Below are 20,322 nucleotides of genomic sequence, written 5' to 3'. Positions count from 1 at the left end.
CCTTCCGTTGTGATTTTAGCAAATAATAACCTGGGGATAAAATTTTTGAATTACAAAGTTTAGCTATGTACAATCAATTACCGCCCCACAAACCTTGGTGCATAAGACAAATGAATGCTTAAATCATAACGATTAAAGATATGGATTTGAGTGTCCGAGGGACTCCTGTGCATGATTTTGTGCAGGAGCGCAGGAGCCCAAGACCTACTCTGCATTTCATATCTACAATATTCAACTAGGATACTCATATTTTTCTCCAAGGGTGATCTGATCCAGGCCACAGTTTAATAGATTTTTAGGTACTCATGGCTTCAGAAGGGAGAAGTAAGAAATGAGAGGAATTGAGGGAGGTGTCATGCACTTTCTGAAACCTTCCTGGATTTCTCAGGATGTTTTCATCACCTTTGCTACATTATTATTTCTTCTATTATATTGCTGCATTTAGTTGTTTCCATCTTTGCCTTCCCTACTATGCTATGGACCCCTCCAGAAACCTCAACGTGTTCTATTCGTATCAGTGTACCCACATCATGGAACCAAGTCCCTCGCGCAGAGTACTCATTTAATGAGTTATGTCTGAGTTTGTGAATTGTGAGGCTACTGAAATACCTATGGCATTGGTGTGTGTGTCCTGTGTGTTTCTGGGGGCAGGGGGAGGATAGGCTACAATTTGATACTAATTACCATTTATCTAGATAGTCTTTCTCTGAGTTACTTGTTTGTAAGATTTCAGCTTTATCTAAAATACTAATGCTGCTTCCTAAGGTTAACATGTGGTTCAAAAAGAAGTATAATTCTATCAGAAAATGTAAAATGAGAACTTTCTGTGTTTCAGTTTTTGTTTCTAATATTAGGAGAAGGGTAGAGAAAATGTGAGGGTATTTATAGCTGAACTGAGAATAGCACAACTACCTCATGAAGAACATCCCTTAATAATAGTTCTGCTTGTGACTCTTGTGTGAAGCAGCCCCTCCCTCATTCAGCACCTCTTCAGGACACAGTTAAATTGTGGAACCTCTTTATTCCACCCACTTTGAATAACATATTTAAATTTCCTATTGGTTTAGTTTGGCTTTTTCACAACCTGAGTTGTCAAGGTAAAACCATTCAATCTGGAAGTCACCTATTTCTACTGTGTACTAACATCCATTCAACTCTATTGCATTTAGCTAACTTTCTTTAATTAGCAATGCTCTTTTTAAAATAGAGATGCTTTGCCAATGCAGACTCTTTCTTCTATCTGGTTTTCATAAAAATATAACCCCTTATCTCTATTACTGGGTCCATGGAAAAAGCATCTATTTTTTTAACTGGGAAAAACTAAGATTTATTCATCTAAAGGAAAAATCCAATTGCCATTAGTAACAGAGATGACCACATTCACACATTTACACACCAATGGCCACCAACCTCTTATGAGCAAATTTTCAATACAAAATTTCGCTCACTGAAAACTACTAAAATGTTTTCTTTACTCTTCTTCTACACTGCCAATAACACTTTATTACAAATTACATTTGGTCTGCCCTGATTCTATTCCAAAACCTCTCAAAAAACAGTGAGAGTTGCCTGGACACTTACGTATGCTTGGCCCAGTGCTATAATATATATGTTTGTTTTATTTGTGTGTTCCTAAGATAGTCTGAACGCAATCATTAACATTTTCCCTACATTTTCCTACATGAATATACACTCTCAACTCATAAATTCTAACATGAAAGTATCCAGTGAGTTCGTTGCTTAATATGTAGTATTAATATTGCCTTTTCTCCCATAAATCGCCAGCAGTTCAATCATCAGTTAGTTACCAATTAATCTCTATTAAAGATGAATCCACTGATGAATAGTCCTGCTTCCCACATATTCAAAACTCTGCGGTTGGCAGCTTAATTGTGTAATGTATGGCTGCGGCCAAACAGGCCCAGATGGTTCACAGGACAGATGTGAGACTCCCTATACTTCACTTTTCCTTGCATTTGCTCTTTGCTAATGCCAAGATGAATATTTTATCCTCATTTTCTTCCCCCAAAGTTAAAAATCTTCTCTAATACACTCTTCTGTTTGTCAACTACCTGACTTGCAATTCTGGAATTCATACCAGGGACTATAAAAGACCAACTCTTTTGAGAGGCTTTAAAAGTTAATAATTCTTTGTCATTAATTGCCACTGTCTGATTCTATTAAGTTTTCATATTTTCCCCCTGGAAAATCTAGCTTAATTCCTGGCATGTTCCCCACCCGTTCCCAGAAAAATGTTCTCCTCCCTATTCCTCAAGAGGCCTGGAAGAATCTCCCTAGTTGACCTTACATTTTTGAATATGCTTTCATTGTTTGCCTTCCCACTTCCAAAATTCTATTATTTTTTACATTCACATTCATCATTATGCTGTGATTTACTTCATTTTAATTCTGCATTTATAATTCAACAATTTAACATCTCTCATTTTGCTTTTATTTTGGTAAGTGCCCAAATCCCACATTACACATTATGTTTAATTAACCATTATTTTAAGGTACACTTTGGCCTTTTCAAAACCATGAATGTATTTTATTTTAGTAAACATGTGGTTGAGTAAAGCAAGCATTTATCCAAGAAATCCTTTAGCAAAGTAATGCTCCTTGCATTTTCATTTCAGATATTTTTCAACTTTTACAGCTATACTTTTAACTGAATTTGGCTTTGTGTGGTATTTGAATTCTCATTATCTCTTTCTCTACTTGAGAAGGTTCCCATCCTTGATGACTCTTTCAATAGCCAAAGAGTCAGAAAGTTTGTCTTTTTGTCTAGAAGCACTTGTTCAAGTGGACTTTCTAACAGATTGAAATGTTCTATATCTGCACTGTTCAATACATTAGCCAATAAGCCACACGTGGCTAGTGAGTATTCGGAATGTGTTTACTGATACAAAGGAACTGGTTTTTAAATTTAATTAACTTTAATTAATTAAAATTTAAATAGTCATATATGGCTAGCGGCTACCACACTACACGGCATAGGAGAGTATTATGATTATTGGTGATAAACAGAGATATACAAATGGCCATTTCTAGGAAGTGTGTAATATTTTATTGAGCGACCATGTCTACCATTGCTCTCCATGGGCAGAAAAGGGTAAGATTTAGAATACAGAGTCCCTGCCCCTCATAGCTTTTTAACCTAGAAACAAGAGTATTCCATTGGTAGTTCTCTGTCTTGGCTATACATTAGAATCACTTGAGAGCTTTTTAAAAGTATCAGTGTTCAGATGAAATAACAAGAAATCTGAGATTTGTTTCAAAGTAATTGGGACAAGGTAAGGGAGGAATGGAATGGTATAAATGAGTTAAGATTTGCCACGTGTTGATCTATATTGAACATCATGGGCACCTGAGGGTTCATTATACTATTATCTCTATTCTTTTAATGATGTAATTTTCCATTATAAAATTTAAAAAGTTCCAGCTCTGCTCTAGATTAACTTAAGCATACTCTATGAGGCACGAGAATTTTGTAAGAGTGCCCAAATCATTCCAAGGTAACATCAGTGTTCAGAGTTACTGGTCTAAATAAAGTAATCTCATGATACCATGTTAATGAAAAGGTCCAGAAGCATGGAAAATCTGAAAGTTACTTTTCTTTATGAGCTGAAGGAATTGTTAAAATAGAATCAGTATCAGAGTCATGGACAACAGGTTTCTTTAAAAATTGTCAAAATGTTTTACAATACGGATTAATTTTACCTCTTTTACAGAAATAAATGCTAACTTACTTGCATAAGTAGACTTACTACAAACTTTCTTTTCATGAGACAGTTCATGTGATATGTGACTAAGCTCAAAACCACAAGTGAGATGACTTTTTTTAGCCTGCCCACTTCTCACTGTCATTGCTCTTTCCTTACTATCCAGACCACCTCACATGTGGTCACTTGTCAGTGTCTTGGATCCACATTCTCTAATCACATACCATTGTTTGAATCTGGTTAACCAGTCATATTTAAAGCAGAATGGTACAGGCTGAGGCATCATGGATTGAATCAGCATCACTGTATCAAGGCACTCAGAAAAGGGATTTTTCATTTCTTTTTTAAAATTCAGCTTACTTGAAAAATTTGAAAATTATCTATCTTCTTTTTCAAATCACCATTTGTGCCACTATCCAACACTACAATACTGATTGATCAATACTCCACATTTTCCCCAAATGCCTGATAATTTCAAGTTTAATTTAATTTTTTGGCTTTGTTAGACAGACATTTTAAGTACTATGATTACTTGGTTGTATGTAATGTGCAAAAGCTCAACAATTCACAGCATAACTGCACAGAATTTTCATAGAATCTCGCCTCACCCCAAAATAATGGAATGAGACATTTCTATATGTTAGTGAATGGGAAACTGGACTTAATCACTAAACTGTTGAAAGTATATGCACCTTACCTTTTAAAATGTAGATGATTTTCGCTGATTTATAATAAAGTTTCTAATAAATGAGTATTTATTTTTGTCTCAATTAATTCACAAATGGTAAATATATGCCATGTAATCAAAGGAATTTCACTTTAGAAAGCATCCATAAAAATCATTCAGAAACAAATACAGATAATTACTTAAGTCAATATTCATTAAACTCCCTTATGGATTGACCAACAATCTTCTGAATTTGCCCAACTACTAGAATCCTGGAACCAAGAGTCTCAGAAAACCCCTGATACAAACAATTCATTCAACATTAGGGAAGCATTTTCTATGCTACAAATGGGATTTACCAAGCACTTCTATGCACCTATCCTAATGCTGGATACCACATTAAAAGAAAAAGAAGATAGACTTTTTCTTTGGAAATACATGTAATTCAAATCAAAGACTAGAGATGTGAAATAAAACAGCAAATTTAACTGTGTTGTTATGCAGAATACAGACATCAATGTGGTAAGAGAAATGCAGTCATTAGCTTAGGGTGGTATTGACCTGAGAAGGTGTCACAAGCTGTATATAAATGAAAATAATAAATACATATTGGAAAAAGATATTACAGGCTTCAGAATCAAAATCCAAAATAAATCTGGCAGGCAGCATAGAGCTAAATACACACACACATACACACATACACACAAGAGTGCAATAGAGCTAGTGAAATCTGAATAAGATTAATGGATTTTATCAATGTCAGTTCCTGGTTATATAACTGTATTACACTATTAACACTGGGGAAAACTAAATAAAGGGTATCGAGATCCCTCTGTATTATTTCTTACAACTATATGTGATTATACAATTTTCTCAAAATAATACACTTTTTAAAAAGGGGTAGACATAAACAAGTTTATTGAGGAAATATTGGTTAAAAAAAAAAAGCAAAATCAATATCAACAAAACTGGCCCAGCTGGTCAACAAAGCCTTTAATGACTGAGTTGGGATATTGTAGATGGAATCCCATTAATATATATCCCTAAATTTTAGCAAAAGAAATTGGATAGTAAGTAATATGTAGCATGTCTTGTCAAATGGAAGATGCAGAAAATCTTGTGGGAAAAATTCTTGAATGCAATTATGACTATATATATTTAGGTACCCACATTAGGAATTATCAGAACACAGTTTTAAAGTAACATTTCACATTGTACTCCAAAGACTAAATGAAAGATGACTTTGCCAGAAAAAAACTGCTCTAAATATATCTATCAGATTATATATGTAATATGTATGAGATTATATTATATATTTAATTATATGTAATATATAACATACAATTAGATATAAATGATATTAAACAAAAAGTAATTGCACACAAAAAGCAGCACAAGTAAAACCTAGTGGTATATCATTGACGACCATTAGCCACTCCATGCATATGCATCAAAGCCTATAATTAAACATTCATATTGTCAGTGTAGAATACTTTCAGTTTAATGCAGAATTCCAAGAAGAGGAATGACAAAGTCGAAATATTACTGTATGTAGAATGTAGGATTTCATTAGGGAAGAATGAGCAGAAGTAAAGATATTTGGAAGAGAGAGCTACATCAGAAATCCTGGAGAGAGAACAAAATTAAGTGCAAGAAACATCAAAGTAGGAATACGAAAAATAATATAGAATCATACGCAATAGAATAGATTTGGCCTGAGCTGTGTAGGAAAAGGCGGCATGACTGACTTTGAATTTAAGTCTAGTGGAAAATCATCAATTGAGACCATTAACATGAAAGGATTTTGACTGTAAATTAAAATGAACTAGGTAGAAGAGGAATTATTTTTTATCACTTTGGAAATAGAGTTGTGTTAAGACAAAAGAGGAAAAAAATTCTTGGAAAAACCAACTGTATATTTTATGTTCAATTTTGTTTTTGAGGGTCTAGTAAGAACTAAGGACCTGGAATTACCATGAGAGGTAGGTGTTAGAGTGTTCCAGAGGTTATGTGGTTCACTGTATTGGGGAGAAGCACATGGGTCTGGTGTTTACAGATGATGGGGAAGATGGGTGTCAGCAGAACAGGAGGAGAAACAAGGAAGGCACATCTGGTTAGCAAAGGCAAAAAATGGTCAATCATTAACATTTTTTAGTATCTTCTGGGCAAAAAAAAGATTGTATTCAATTAAAAAATAAGATCAATAATTATTTTAAAATGGAGTTAAAGACTTGAGACAAGGGGAAGTTGCTTGGTGTCTACTTGTAGCTATTTATTACATTGCACTCAAAATGCAAATATGTTATAGGTAAAGCCCAATTAAATAAAATCTACTAGTATTGCATTAAACATTTTAAAACAGGAGACAGATTCTTCAGTTCACAAATGGCTACCCAAAATATGATACCCTTTATATAAATACCTATTACTTATAGATATCATATAGCAAAGTCCATCTGCACATTACCATATATTAAACTTTAAAATGCTATGGTTTATTGTACAAGGTGTCAAAAATATGCAGGCACAATGGTAACCCATAGCAAGAACTACGTCATCAGAAAACTGAAGCTGAGAGAGAATAACAGTGTTCATATTTATAAAACAAGAATGAAAAATGACCGAGGTCATCATAAATTCAGATTTAGAGAGAAGTAGTTTAAACTCAGGTAAAGCATTTTGCCAAATTTTTATTCACTCAAAAGCAGTAGCCAACATTTTAAATGAGCTGAAATTTACTTTCATTGGGAAGACTAAAAACTTAAAGTTTCAAAATATGATATGAGATTTTCCTTTTAAGGGCACTAGGCTGAAGTTAAGATAGGGAAGTTCAGTTGGTACTACTTGGCTGAGTGCACAGACATTACTCAACTTCTCTGGGTGCAGTCTCTCATCTAGAAAATACATTAATTGAACTGCGTGATGCCTTGGGTCTCTTCTAGTGTCTTGATAATTCTGATTCTAATCATCTGTTGAAACATTATCGATTATAAATCATTTAGAAAACTGACAAATGAAGCCTACCCTTGAAACCCAAGAGGAACGAAATAGTTGATGAAGTTGGCTCTTTCTTGTCACTTCTGTGTATTACTGAACATGTAATGTTTTGTTTTCTTCCTGTACCCCTGTCCCTACCACCTCTCAGCCCTCCCATTATCTAGCAGAGAAGTAATCAATAGTCCTTTAAAACTCTCTCATTTTAGGGATTAAATTGCTGTCAGTCTAAGAGCTTTGAAAGAGTTAGCTCTTGACATTTAGAATTTTAATATAGTATTTGATTCTACTATTTATTCAAAAGCAACTGCCACAGACTATCACATATAATAATCTAAAAATTCTCTGAAATACATTTCTGAATTCACCACATTAAACTGTGGGCATAGGAGAGGTGAGTAAGCTGAATAGAATGAAACTAGCCAATCACCCAGGACTTACAACTTGGGTGGGTTTTGTTCTCTATTGCCTCGACCTAAGCAATAATTTTCAGGAATTTATTAAATATAAATAAATACACAAACAAATAAATAATCATTTCCTTTGAAAAAACAACTTATCACCATTATAAAACTGTTTTTATGCATTTTATGTGAGATATAATACATTTTTAGTTTTTTGTAGCATTTGCATATTTACCATTCATGGAGGTCTCCAAATGGAACCATCAAAAATAACAAAGGGCTATAATATGTAAATTCTCTCAGCAATGAACTTTATAATACAGCAGAAAAATGTCAAGTCCAACTTCCTAGTTAGCAACGGCAAGAGAGACCTGATATTTTATTATCATATTTAAAACCCTTTGGTTTAAGTTCTGTTCCCTCTTGACTAAATACCCCTTTGTATATTCCTCTTGAAAACAGGTGTTTGATGAAGAAGTGGTAGGAGACATTTGAGAAAGGTTAGGAGATGTCCAAACAAAAAGGGTAAAGAATGGGAATCTTAAGGGTTATTAAGTGAAGGAAACTTGAGTCTCTTACACAGCTTGGTCTAAAACTCATCCTACATTTCAGGAAAATGGCATGCGACATAATTCTAGGGACAGTTGCAGATTATTTTAAATAGCAATCTCAGGCAAGCAACATTTCCTACAGTAATATTAGCAGTAAAATACAAATAAACAGGCAACATAAGACAGAGATTGTTTCCAGATGGTGTATACCCACAACATAATTGCACCTACATTGATAGAAGATAAAAATAACAACACTTACTGAGCCAGACATTGTTTTAAGTACTTTATGTTTACTGACTCACTTTAATTTTTAGGAAACTACACTACAGAGAAGTTAAATCATAGTTAGAAGAGACAGAGGATCTGTTGTGTTCTCCCAGATCAACTCTTGACATTTCTCTTCTATGGCCTGCATTCCCTTAGGTTGACTTCTATGGATTTTATCTACCGAGACCTCTGCGATCTGCTTCCCTATATTCTGATTATATCTGGGCAGTGGGAGGCAACAGAAGGAGATGGGAAGGCATGAAGAGAGGCTACTGCATGATATTTGAGATTAGCTGCAATCTTCCACCTGAAGTCCCAACTTTGCTGGAAGGCTTCTGTCCTGTTGCTCTTACTGGATTCCAGATTCGTGTAAAAGCTCCCTCTATTTTGTCAGGTTTACAGGCACTAATGTCTTCCAATTGTGGGCAGACCCTGAGTGATGCCCCATCCTGTTGCTTCCCGACACACTGCCCACCATTAAATAGTCACCATCAACCTCTCTTCAGTTATCGCTATGGGTGTGCCACCTATTTTCTTGTCTAATAGGATAACAAAGAAATAAGATAAATCCTTTGTGATCTATGAACTACTGACTAAAAACGCAAAAAATTTAAAAAATAGCATTGCTGTTTCTTCTTATTTTCCCAAACATCTGGGTATCCAAGAAAAAATGGGGTGCTCTACTTCTAGGAACAAAGAATAGTTCTGGAAGAAAAGGCCTCCACAAGTCCCTGTATTTTAAAGGTAAATGTTCAAAAGATAGTAATCCTGGAAATGTGTGTGGCAGCAGGCCCCTAAATTTGGGTGCCTAACCTCTGGTTTTCCTGTCATTTCAGTCTTTCTTAGTAGTTTACATGTAGATATTCTCTAGTTTAATGCATCCAGACCCATTTATACTACAAATAAGGAAAAAAAAAAACCCAAAGTAAATGTAGCCTGTAGTTGGGGAGATTTTCATTGTTAAAGACATTAAAAATACTGAAAACTCATTTTACGTTTGAAAATATTAAATAAGAGAGATATCACTTAAAAGTCAATGTATCCAGTTGGGAGTAAAGCTCTCTTTGGATGGTTCTTAAAATGTGAAAGCCATTTGCTAAATTACTGGCATCCTACAAAATCGAAGCTACTATTTATCAATTTAGTTCCCAGTAAGTTTTTGACGGCACAATTCTATTTTCCTGAGCTGTGTATTTTAACTAACAAAATAAAATCAATCTTTTGTGAAATTTACTTGGTATTCATTGTTTATTTGATAAGAGTCATTGGCCATTTTATACATTTTTTTAAAACTAATAAGCATACACCTCAGTTTAGTTTGTTAGTTTTTCAGGAGGCTAAGAATACTCATCCAAAAGTTTCCTGTGCAGTCCAGAAAGTTGTAAGAAGCCGCCTATACAGACACCGAATATATTTCACCACTACACTTGCAAATAACTATCATTTGCAAAAATAAGTTTTTATTTGGGTGTTATTTCTGGCAAAGCTTTAAGGCTATATTTTCAAAGAGCAAAACTCTAGGCCTTTAAAATTCTACTGGCATCCACCAACCAAGCTGGACTCTCCTCTAGGTTTCCACAGAGCCTGAGAGAGAGATGACTTCATCTTAATCATTTTCTTGCCCACAGTCATGTAAGATAACTGGGATTTTTTTTCTTGCAGCATTATAAAATCTCTTGAAATGTGTGGAGAGAAAAACAAAAGAAAACAGAAACTGCAGGGAGTTGGCAGATTTGATTTTATGACTAGCACTGATTATCAGCTTCAGCCTGTTGGACTCTCCACACAGCCGTATATGCTTCAAACTTAATATTTTATTTTGTAACTAGAACATTTAACATCATATTATCGTCTCTAATGTGGATAATTTAGTTCAGATGATCTGTTATGAAGAAATTAAATTTGAAATTCTATTAGTGTATATATACATTTATATAAATAATTATTTTTTAATGTTTATTGTATTTTATTTTTTTAATACCTTTATTGGAGTATCATTGCTTTACAATGTTGTGTTAGTTTCTACTGCATAACAAAGTGAATCAGCTATATGTATACAGTGTGCTTTAAGTGTAGCTGCCATGTCCTAGTTACTTCAGCACCTTCACTGTTTTTTTATACCATTAACCTTTCTATTAAAATACAGTAGGGATTAAAAACTATAAAAAATAAACACCTTATATTCACAATTTCAACCAATACAGCCTATCTAGCTTCAAGAAACATACCTATAACATCTTAGAAAGAAGGCTTATGAAAACAAACACTAGGATATTTAAATGTTGGCTTGGCCAAAAAGTTCATTTGGGTTTTTCTGTAACATCTTACGGAAAAACCCAAACGAACTTTTTGCCCAGCCCAATACATTTGAAACATTCTAATCGAATTGATTCTATGAAATTTTGAAGAGCAACGATTTCTGAATTTAAATCTTTAAACAAAACCCTAACATTTTCGCTACTACGAGTTATTACCTACTAAACTTATATTTGTAATAGAACTAAAAACTCCAAGGATGTAAGAATTAAGTCACCAAAATACACAAATATTTTAGAAGTATTAAACTTTTAAGGAAATGCTAACTTTGAAAAGTAACATAGGTATAATATCAGATAAACTGAAGATTAAATTTATTAATTTTTAAATCTATATAGTATAGAGAGCAAAGTAATTATTTTTGAAAGAATTTTCCCCATACAAACCCCTTCCAAAAATGTGTACTTATTAATATAGATTTCACCTGATTTTTCTTATTCATATGCACATGGAAGAGATCAAAAAGCATATCATAAAATAATTTCAGAGCCCTATGAAAATCAATATTCCAAATTTGTACCAAAAAGTACCCAAAGTACCAAATTTGGTACCAAAAAAGTACCAAATTTGCAGGCAGTAACACGTTAAATTCAGAAATATTATATTGCTGTGGAAAATGTGACATTATAAATAAAGGTTTCATGGATAAGGGGACTTTAATTGTATATTTAAAATTCCAAATATAAAGGAATATTAATAATTGACCCAATCAATTCCAAATGAAGGTAAATTTTTACCAAGTAATTCTCAGTTAATTTAGTGAGAAGTATTTCAAAAGGTTTTAAAAAGAAATATTACTCTGAAGTATGAAAAAACATCTGAAATTTATACAAATGGATTAATAGATATATTATTTATTACTTTGTATCATAAAATACTATCTAACACAATTCCTTAAAGGGAAAATAAATTCCTTACATTTTTGTAATGTAAGTAGAAAATCATTTGAGAAAAGGGGATCCAAGTTAAGTTACTTCTGCCTCTACATAGGTAATGCAAATTGAAGCCTGGGATGTAAAATGACCTTTACTATTTTAAGTTTTACTTCACGAGAGTAATAAAATATTCTACAAGGTTTCCTCCAGTTGAATTTTGAACCTCACTGATGACTATGATTTAGAAGTAGTGTGGAGAATGAGAGAGTGTTGTAACTCATTTTTCTTTATTGTGTTACTCCATCTCTACTTGGGGGTTTCAGTTTGATACAGCTATTCCAATAAATAATCATAAAGGTATCATAACAAAAATAGGAAAAATGTTAGTGTTTGATTTTCTTTATAAACTTTACAAAAAGCTTATTATTGATAACTAAACCATATTAATGACTAAAACACATGAGAGAAATAAGTTGTGAGTGTTTTATCTTTTTTTTTTTAATGAAACCATTGAAATCAGTCACCAATACAATAATCCAGGAAATGTAATTTAGCTGGCCACTCAATAATTAATCCTTCTTATTTTATGATTACAATTAAGTGGGAAAGAATTCTACTCCTGATAGTCTTACTTCACGCACTAATATATTTTCCTCACAAAATTTTTTATTATTATAAAAAACAACATGGCAAAAATACAAAAAGAATGAGAGATAAATCATCCGCAACTCTTAAGTCAACAAATACTAGTTAAGGAATTCCTGTGTGTATTTTATTTGCTAATATCTTTTCACCCTTATCATTTATCACTCGTAAATGTTTGTAATAATTATAGCAATTCTTGGGAAAAAAAACCTCACTCTGAAATTTTAAAAATAAGTTACTGAAGTGAACACAGTCTAAAACTAAAATATATTATAACACAGCCTTAAACTAAAATATATTATTGTATTATATTGTTTATTTTCATTTGAAATGAAAATCTAAAAAGCCATCACATTTTTTGTGTGTTTCTGGCTGCCATTTTTAATACAGTAAATAATGAAATTTCCCAGCATATATATATATTTTAATATAGTAAATGGATAAAACTGGCACCATTACTAGGCTAAATACATGTAATAGGTTTATATGTGGGGATTTCTTTTTACATAAATCAGCTATTAATTCACACATAGGTTATTTCTTTAAAAAAAAAGTTAATTCTTCTACTAAATATAGAATTAGTCTCTCAAGTTTCTCTGATTCTAAGGGGATGGGTTGTCCCTACTGTTATTTTATTTTTGTTTAAAATTAATTTCTTAAGACTGTTTAGGTCTTATAATAAAAATTATGTTATTATAAATTCCAACGCTGTGATGAAGGGTCTATGTTTTCAAACACAGACAAACAAGGTAATGTTTAAAATATGTTTTTCAGTTTATTAGTGGCGATCAGCTTACTGTGTGCCAACATAATGGTTTCCATTGATAATTACTGTAAAAAAGATTAAAATTTTAAATACTTGGTAAAGGCTTTTTAACCCAAATGAAAGTTTTAGCAGTGTCATGTATTACATTTGATGCTTTTCCTTTTCAAATCAACTATAAATAAAGATATTTACGGAGAAATGGAAACTATTTCAGTATTTATTTGCATTCTTCCTTCCATCCATTGCTGACTTTCCACAATAAAGTGCCTTGATTCTAAATGAGTTGCTGCTCTTGACTTTTGAGCGTAATCATTTGAGAACACTCATGTAGGTCAATGGTACTTAGCAGTTTATCTCAGGTCATCATTTAAAAATGTTCACACCTAAAATTAATCTACCATTCCAAGAAAAAGACTGAAAATGGTACTTTTTAAATTCCATAGATTCGAGGCCCTTAATTTCTTCAGTACTGTCCTATAATCATCTACATCCAAAAGACTGTATTTTAAATTCTAAAGCAAATGCTAAAAAGTCATCATCCAGCAACACAGAGATGAATAATAAAGTAACTTTTTTTCTTTCAGAAAACATGACGATAGAAATATCAAGAAAAAAGTGTAATATAATTCTAGAGTTAGGGTAGGTACGACATTACTCTGTATTTTAATTTCTAGCATATTAACATAATACTTGTGTATTATTCTGCAGAGCCAGACATACAGACAGACATAATTTGACAACAGGTATTTTATGATCTTGTAGCTATAATAAAATATTTACTATTTTACAAGAATCTAATATGATTCAAAACCTTGTAAAATCACTACCCCCGAATCACTCCCTTCCTTTCTGATACAATTTTGATTTTTTATAAAATTAGTTACTTTGAATATAAAATACTTACATATTTATACTGTATATTACCTGCATAAAAACTAAAGTTAGATGGATTAATCTATTTTGGTGATATTAACTGAAAGTAGGCAGTATTATACTTATTACTTACTTATTACTACATTGCTTGGTGAACAATCAAAAGTAACTGAAGCTAAGTAATTCACACTATTTATAGACATTTTTTCAGAATCACCTGTTTTGTATAGATTGTTTTAAGTACAGTTGTAAAGTTTTGATTTTTAAGAGTTCCTTTGAAGGCATGGCAGATGTTGGTTTTGCTAATAATGCTGGAAAGCACAGCAGCTTCAAAGTTACAAATATGCTTAACACATATTAAAAAATAGTGTGATTTTCTATTAAACTTCGTTGTTTTCAATTGTCAGTAAACTATAGTGGAAGCCTAAAGTCCATAAATATTTGCTTCTAGACCCTTAAACTTCTTGAGTTTGTATATGTGTGTGTTCATGTGTGTTTGGGAAGGGGAACACATGTAAATGCACACTGGAAAATGTTACATATTATAGTTTTAGCATCAGTACCATGGATAAATATTGGGGTTGTTTTCCAGTATTTTCCAGGGCTTAAAATTCCATTAGAATTTCACACAGTCATACACACATACACATATTCATACAATCTGGGTATGAGATGCAAGGATACAGAATTTTGGTTCCAACTTTGCCCTGGGTTTATGTATTATATTTACTCTCAACTAGAAATACACAGAAATTATAAACTGCCTAACAAAATATAAATGGTCTCTATAACACATGATGTGAGTTTTGTCTAACACAATTTTAAAATTTCAAGAGTGCAGAAATTACTTTAATATAATTTTTTGGAAATACTGAAACATTAAAACTATGCTATAAGTAATGAGAGATATAAGTGTTAACAATATACCAAAATTACACTGACTTTGTACTTTGCTTTAGTTTCTGCTAGCTTAAGATGCCTTTATAATAATATGAAATGAAATAACTGTGAACATAAATTGTAGAAGACCAAATACAATATCATTTCAGGAAAAAGCTACCTTGAATTTAAATCTAGCTAAAGACCTAACAAATATTAATTAACTAAAATATTGACTTTGGCTAATTAAATTTTATTTTCAAAGAGTATACAGATATTTAACCAGAAACTATTGTTATATTTCTTTTTAGATAGCCAAGAGTTCTTTCAAAATATCCCATGAAAGAAAATGTTCATTCTAACTCCCCAGTGATTCTACCCTTGGTGATGGCTAATTGTATTTCCCACTCAAGATGTAATCTATTAATACTTTATGTAGCTGATGAAAACTTTTGTTTGTTATTCCAGGACTTTAATTACCAGCTTCAACATGAAAAAATAAACGTATTTGGCTATATGGTTATTTCCCACCAAAGGAGGGTAGCACTGTTAATGTAACCAATATTCTTAAGAAAGTTGTTATTAAAATAATTGAAGGGAACCAGTTCTTAGATCCCACTTCTCTTATTTCTCCTCAACCAAAATAACACATGCCTATATGAAAATTCAATTTGCCCTATGAAACTTAGGTGCATTGGTTCAGTTGAAGAAGCATATGAAACAATCCATCACATAGGTTTCTCACTGCAGAAAGTAAAATGAACAGTAAGAGCTTCTGGTAATTGCTAAAGTGCCGTTGACCAAACTGACCTCGGATCCTCTTATCCCAGAAAAGTTACATTGATATAAAATGCTAACTCTATAAAATGATCTCATTTTAAGATTGACTTTTTTTTTTCTAATGAAGATGGAAACCTTGCTATGATTAACCTTTTAACTCTCTGTCTGAAGAGTGTTTCACTTATGGTTAGTAAAAACCATTAAAATGAGTGATACTGCTGGCAACTTTCTTGGATATAAACTAATTTGTGATGGGGCATTAGAAGTTCACCCGACCTTGGAATGTAAAAGTCAGATTTTAAGTTTGTGATAGAAGAATCCATCCCATACTAACGCTTAAGAATAACTGATACCATTGCTGCAAAAGAACATGAAATATGCGGCTCATTCATTGTCATTCATGTGGGATCTTACCTAAAGCATTATAAAGGATAGACACTTTTCAATCTTTCAAACCAATATCTGGAATTATCTTCCAGGACTGTTAAACCAATTCCGCAAAGAAAGAAAATATGTAAATGTTATATTAAACAAACGACAGCTTACGAAAAGACGGAACGCAGGCTGCACTACAGCTACAGAAGAAAACTCACAACCTCCTTAATTATAAAGCATCTTTTAACAATTTCATAAAGATACAGATAGGTCAGGGCTTTGATGAGTTGCCTGAAAAACTTGTTTCTCTGGATTGCTAAAATTTAGTTGGCAGCCTGTGCCTTCAGGCATCCGCATTCAGTAAGGTTCCCCTTTTGCGTGGCGGCTCAAGTTATCCCCACGTAGGTCTGCGCCTCCTGCGCACACCCTCCAGTACCAGCGCTACCCGGGTTGCTGTTTGTTTCCCAGTACTTGTTTCCGATAATACTCACCTGGAGGAGAATTTTACTTTCCACTTTAAAAACTTAGATTTTCTTTTTGGTTAGCATCACATAAATACAACTACTGTTAAGAATCGTCTTTCTTCAAGGGTCTGAGCATGTATTTAGTTACAATTCTCTGACATTCCTTAAAATCCTCTGAATTCCTAGACTGCCTTCTTCCCCAAGAAAGGGAAATTTTTACCATTTGGAATAGGGTGCTATTTAAAGAACTCTGAAATCAGAATTTAAAAAAAAAAAAACCGAAAACTTTTTTCTCATATGCTCTGCCAAGTTCCATTGCAAGTTCCAACTATTGTGCAATAATTTGGAAATCCAGTTAACGATGGGAAAAATCTAGCCACTCAGTCGGGAACTTGCAATGGAAAAGTCAAGGAACGGCACCCGCACGCACGGCCAGCGGACGCTGCATCCCAGGGTGCAATCCTCTCCCCATCGCTCAGATGGAAGGTCACGCTTCGCAATCGATTTCACATACTTGTCACTTGTCCTTTTTTCTCAGCGCTCTGGTAAACTAGTTTGAATCTTGGAGAGCTTAACGCAGTTGGCTGAGTGTTGCGCTTGGAGAAACACGTGCCCCCAAAATAAAAGGACCAAAGCAGCCTCGCCGAACTTGGCGGCGAGGAGCCAGGGAGGAAAGACCTGTACCATAACGCCCGCCGCCTCACTCTAGTGCGAGAATCTTCCCAGTCATCTCTCCGCCCCCTTTCGCCGAGGGTGCCCGGCGCGCCCTTACCTGAGCTATCGCTTTTTCTCTTGCCGCCACTTCTCTTCTCCGCCTCCGCGGGTGACAGCGCCTGGCGGCCGTAGTCCCCTGGCGGGCACGCGGCCCCGGTCGGGGTGCTGGAGCCCAAGCTGGAAGAGTTGGAACACAGGACCGGCGGGCTGCTTCCCAGCTCCGGGGGCCCTCCCGAGTCCGGCTGGAGGCAGAGGCTGTGCCGAGCCGCGCTTGGCGGGGAGGACATCTGCGGGAGGTGCCAGTTGGTTTGCAGAGCCTGGTGCTGCTGCTGCTGGTGGTGGTGGTGGTGATGGTGGTGGTGGTGGTGGTGCCCCCTGTGATGCTGGCTGGCAAACATGCCCTCCTCGTTGGGGTATCCCGCGATTATGCAAGACGAGGAAGAAGTGGAGAGCTCGGGATAGGACATATGGTCAGATCTTCCATGGAGGGCGAGAGAGGACTGGGAGAACGGGTGCAAGCCTTGCGCGGTGGCGTGAGGGCTGCGCAGGCAGCCAAAGAGCGGGTGTTCCATAGCATGCAAGTCTCGGGTTCCAGGCAGAAGACTTCACGACGGTTCCAAACGCCACCACCCTCTGTTACTTTTCCCTGGAAACCGTGTGACTTTTCCCCCTCCCAAAGCAATAGCCGCCCGCGTTTCAGCAGAGCTCGGATAATCCCGGTCCTGAGCCCTAGCGGCCAGTCTCCTTTACATATAAACACTCGGACCTGGAGGAGCTTCCCTCCGAGCTACTCAGATGTTAAGAGTAGGAGAGGTTGAAGCCAAAAGAAGGTGGTCCCAGAGAACTGCTTTCAAGGGGAAACGGTTCTGAGAGGTTATAAATAGAGTGTAACGTGAGCTGGGGGCTGGCTTAGGAGCCCAGTGCTGACCACATGCGAACTCCCTCCAAAACTCCGGCTCAGTCCGCGCCATGCGCTCGCAGTTCCACTTCCTATCGCCGGCTGGACGCACGCAGCGCGCCCACGCCCGCCCGCCCCTGCCAGCAGCCGGGACTGCAAGCGGCGCGCCTGGCGCCTAAACCCGAGCCCCGGCGGGCAGCGGCTCCCCTTCCCACTCCGTCGGCCAGGCCGCGCCGCAGCGCCCGCCAGCCCCAACCCCGCACCCAGGGTCCGACCTGCTCACTGCTCTCATGAAAGGTGTCTTGTCCGTGCCCCTTGGGCACTGTCACCTGCAGGAAAGCTTGGGCTGAGCCTAACTGTGGAGGAGCACGAAAGGAGAACTAAGATTAAGGGAAAAGACCAGAGCTAGTTTGGCGCGCGCTCAGATAAGTTTCTCAAACTTCACATCAACTCGTGCCCTGGGCGCAGCGGCACTCCTAGCTTTTTACAGCCGGTGTCTGTGGGTGGGTTGTTAATGGGCTGGGACGTCAGATCCGAGGATGCAGGGAAGTGACCCACGAGCAAAGAAAGGGCCATTTTCGGTGCTGCAAGGAACGAGACCTGGTGGGGTGGTAGAAAGCATGGGGCGGTGACAGTTGCAGATGTCCTGAGTCTGGCAGCCTCACCTGCGGTGCCAGGTGGGGTCTTTTCCTCTGCTTTCCGCAAACGTCCTCCCTCCCGATTTCCTAGTCCCACTCCATTTCCTAGCCACTTGTCCACCAAGAACTTTTCCTGGATCGGGAGTATTCCGAAGCGATTACGTCCCGGTCACAAGTGAAGTGTATATTGCACGCACATTTCCAGTCTTTTCCCTCAGGAGCCAGCCCATGTCCCCTTGTTTTCCTCCAGAAACCCATCTCTCTTCTGCTCAAAGATAAATCAGCTAATCGCACCCCTCCCGCCCCCCCGCCATGGTTCCATTTACTGAAAAAATACTGCACTTCGGTATCCCTTAAAGTTCGGGTCTCCCTGGTTACAATCTTGCATCATAGAAAATGAATTAGAAAACTTGCCACCAGTAAATTAATGCGAGCGGCGGCTGGGCTTTGATACCGTCACACGTTTGAGGGACGACACCGTCTGCTGAGGGCCAAGTCGTTTACACAAGGTAAGCACGCCGCCCGCTCATAATGAGCTGCAGGAACAGTCGCGTCCTTCCTGGGACGTGTCGCATCAGGAGAATATCGGCGCTCACCTATCCCGCCCGGGACCCCAAATGTGCCACCAGCAGCGTCGCCCTGTTATTTTCATTGTCTCAGGTGTCCAGAGGACGGGGACCAGGTCTTTGAAGTTGTTAATGGGATTAATGGGTACAGCAAACTGGGCCAGACATCTGGTTTGAATTAGGAAAAAGTATTGATTAATCTTTGAGAAATGTCACCAAGGCAGAACCTTTTCCCTAGCCCCGTCCCTCAGGCTTCAGCCTGACCATCTCCCTTTTCTTTTAAGTTGTCCTGTAGAATAGTGGCTTTGCAATAAACCTTTACATCCGTGTGAAAGTTCGAATTGTTTTCCAGTGCTCAGAGGTGGGGTAGGGTGGGGGTGATCAGGAATTCTGAGATTTGTAAGCGCTGCTTTCTTTAACGGAAATTGAGCCCTATTTTGAGGGAAATTAGTTTTGCAGACTTCGTTTAAAAAAAAAAAAAAAAAGCTAAAACTTTTGTTCACCAGCTGCTCAACTTTTCAGTCTGGGTCTGAGCTGGAACCTGCTGCAAGCGTTTGACGGTAAGGCTTTCTTTGCCGATATGTTTTGGGAATCTAATATTGTTTTAGATTTCGAAAGGGGGTGTTCTTCACGTTGCACGCTTCTAAGGGTTTTAAGCGCTCGCAGGATGGCGTCCAGGGCTTAGATCTTAAGAATGTTTCTTCCTGCCACTCCCCACGCCCTTGGCTCTTTAAGGATAAAAAAGGAGGCGATATATTCTTCTAATATAGTCGGAATATTTTTTGAATTTTCATTGTGTTTATGGTTTCAATATGTGCTCTGATATTAAAAGTTAAAGTACAAAGAGCAGCACTAAACTTCCCAAACTCGGGTAGCTCCTCTATGGATCCTGGGTGAAAGCATTAAAGGCTTTATCCAAAGAAAA

The 20,322-nt window shown here is 36.3% G+C and overlaps 1 protein-coding gene across 1 annotated transcript in view; it reads right to left on the bottom strand.

Annotated features, from left to right (window-relative positions):
- The window catches only part of MEOX2 (mesenchyme homeobox 2), a 63,783-nt gene extending 45,322 nt beyond the window's left edge, over window positions 1-18,461 (bottom strand). The window contains exon 1 of the mRNA XM_082631599.1: window positions 17,354-18,461. Coding sequence (XP_082487725.1) covers window positions 17,354-17,867 — 514 coding nt within the window. The 5' untranslated portion in view covers window positions 17,868-18,461. The remainder of the gene's footprint in view (window positions 1-17,353) is intronic.
- Window positions 18,462-20,322: the final 1,861 nt, after the last annotated feature.

Source organism: Mesoplodon mirus (genome assembly GCF_964341445.2).
Source record: "Mesoplodon mirus genome assembly, chromosome: 9".
NCBI lineage: Eukaryota > Metazoa > Chordata > Mammalia > Artiodactyla > Ziphiidae > Mesoplodon > Mesoplodon mirus.
Note: the sequence above shows the minus strand (reverse complement) of the source record. Positions and strands in the feature narration are given on the sequence as shown.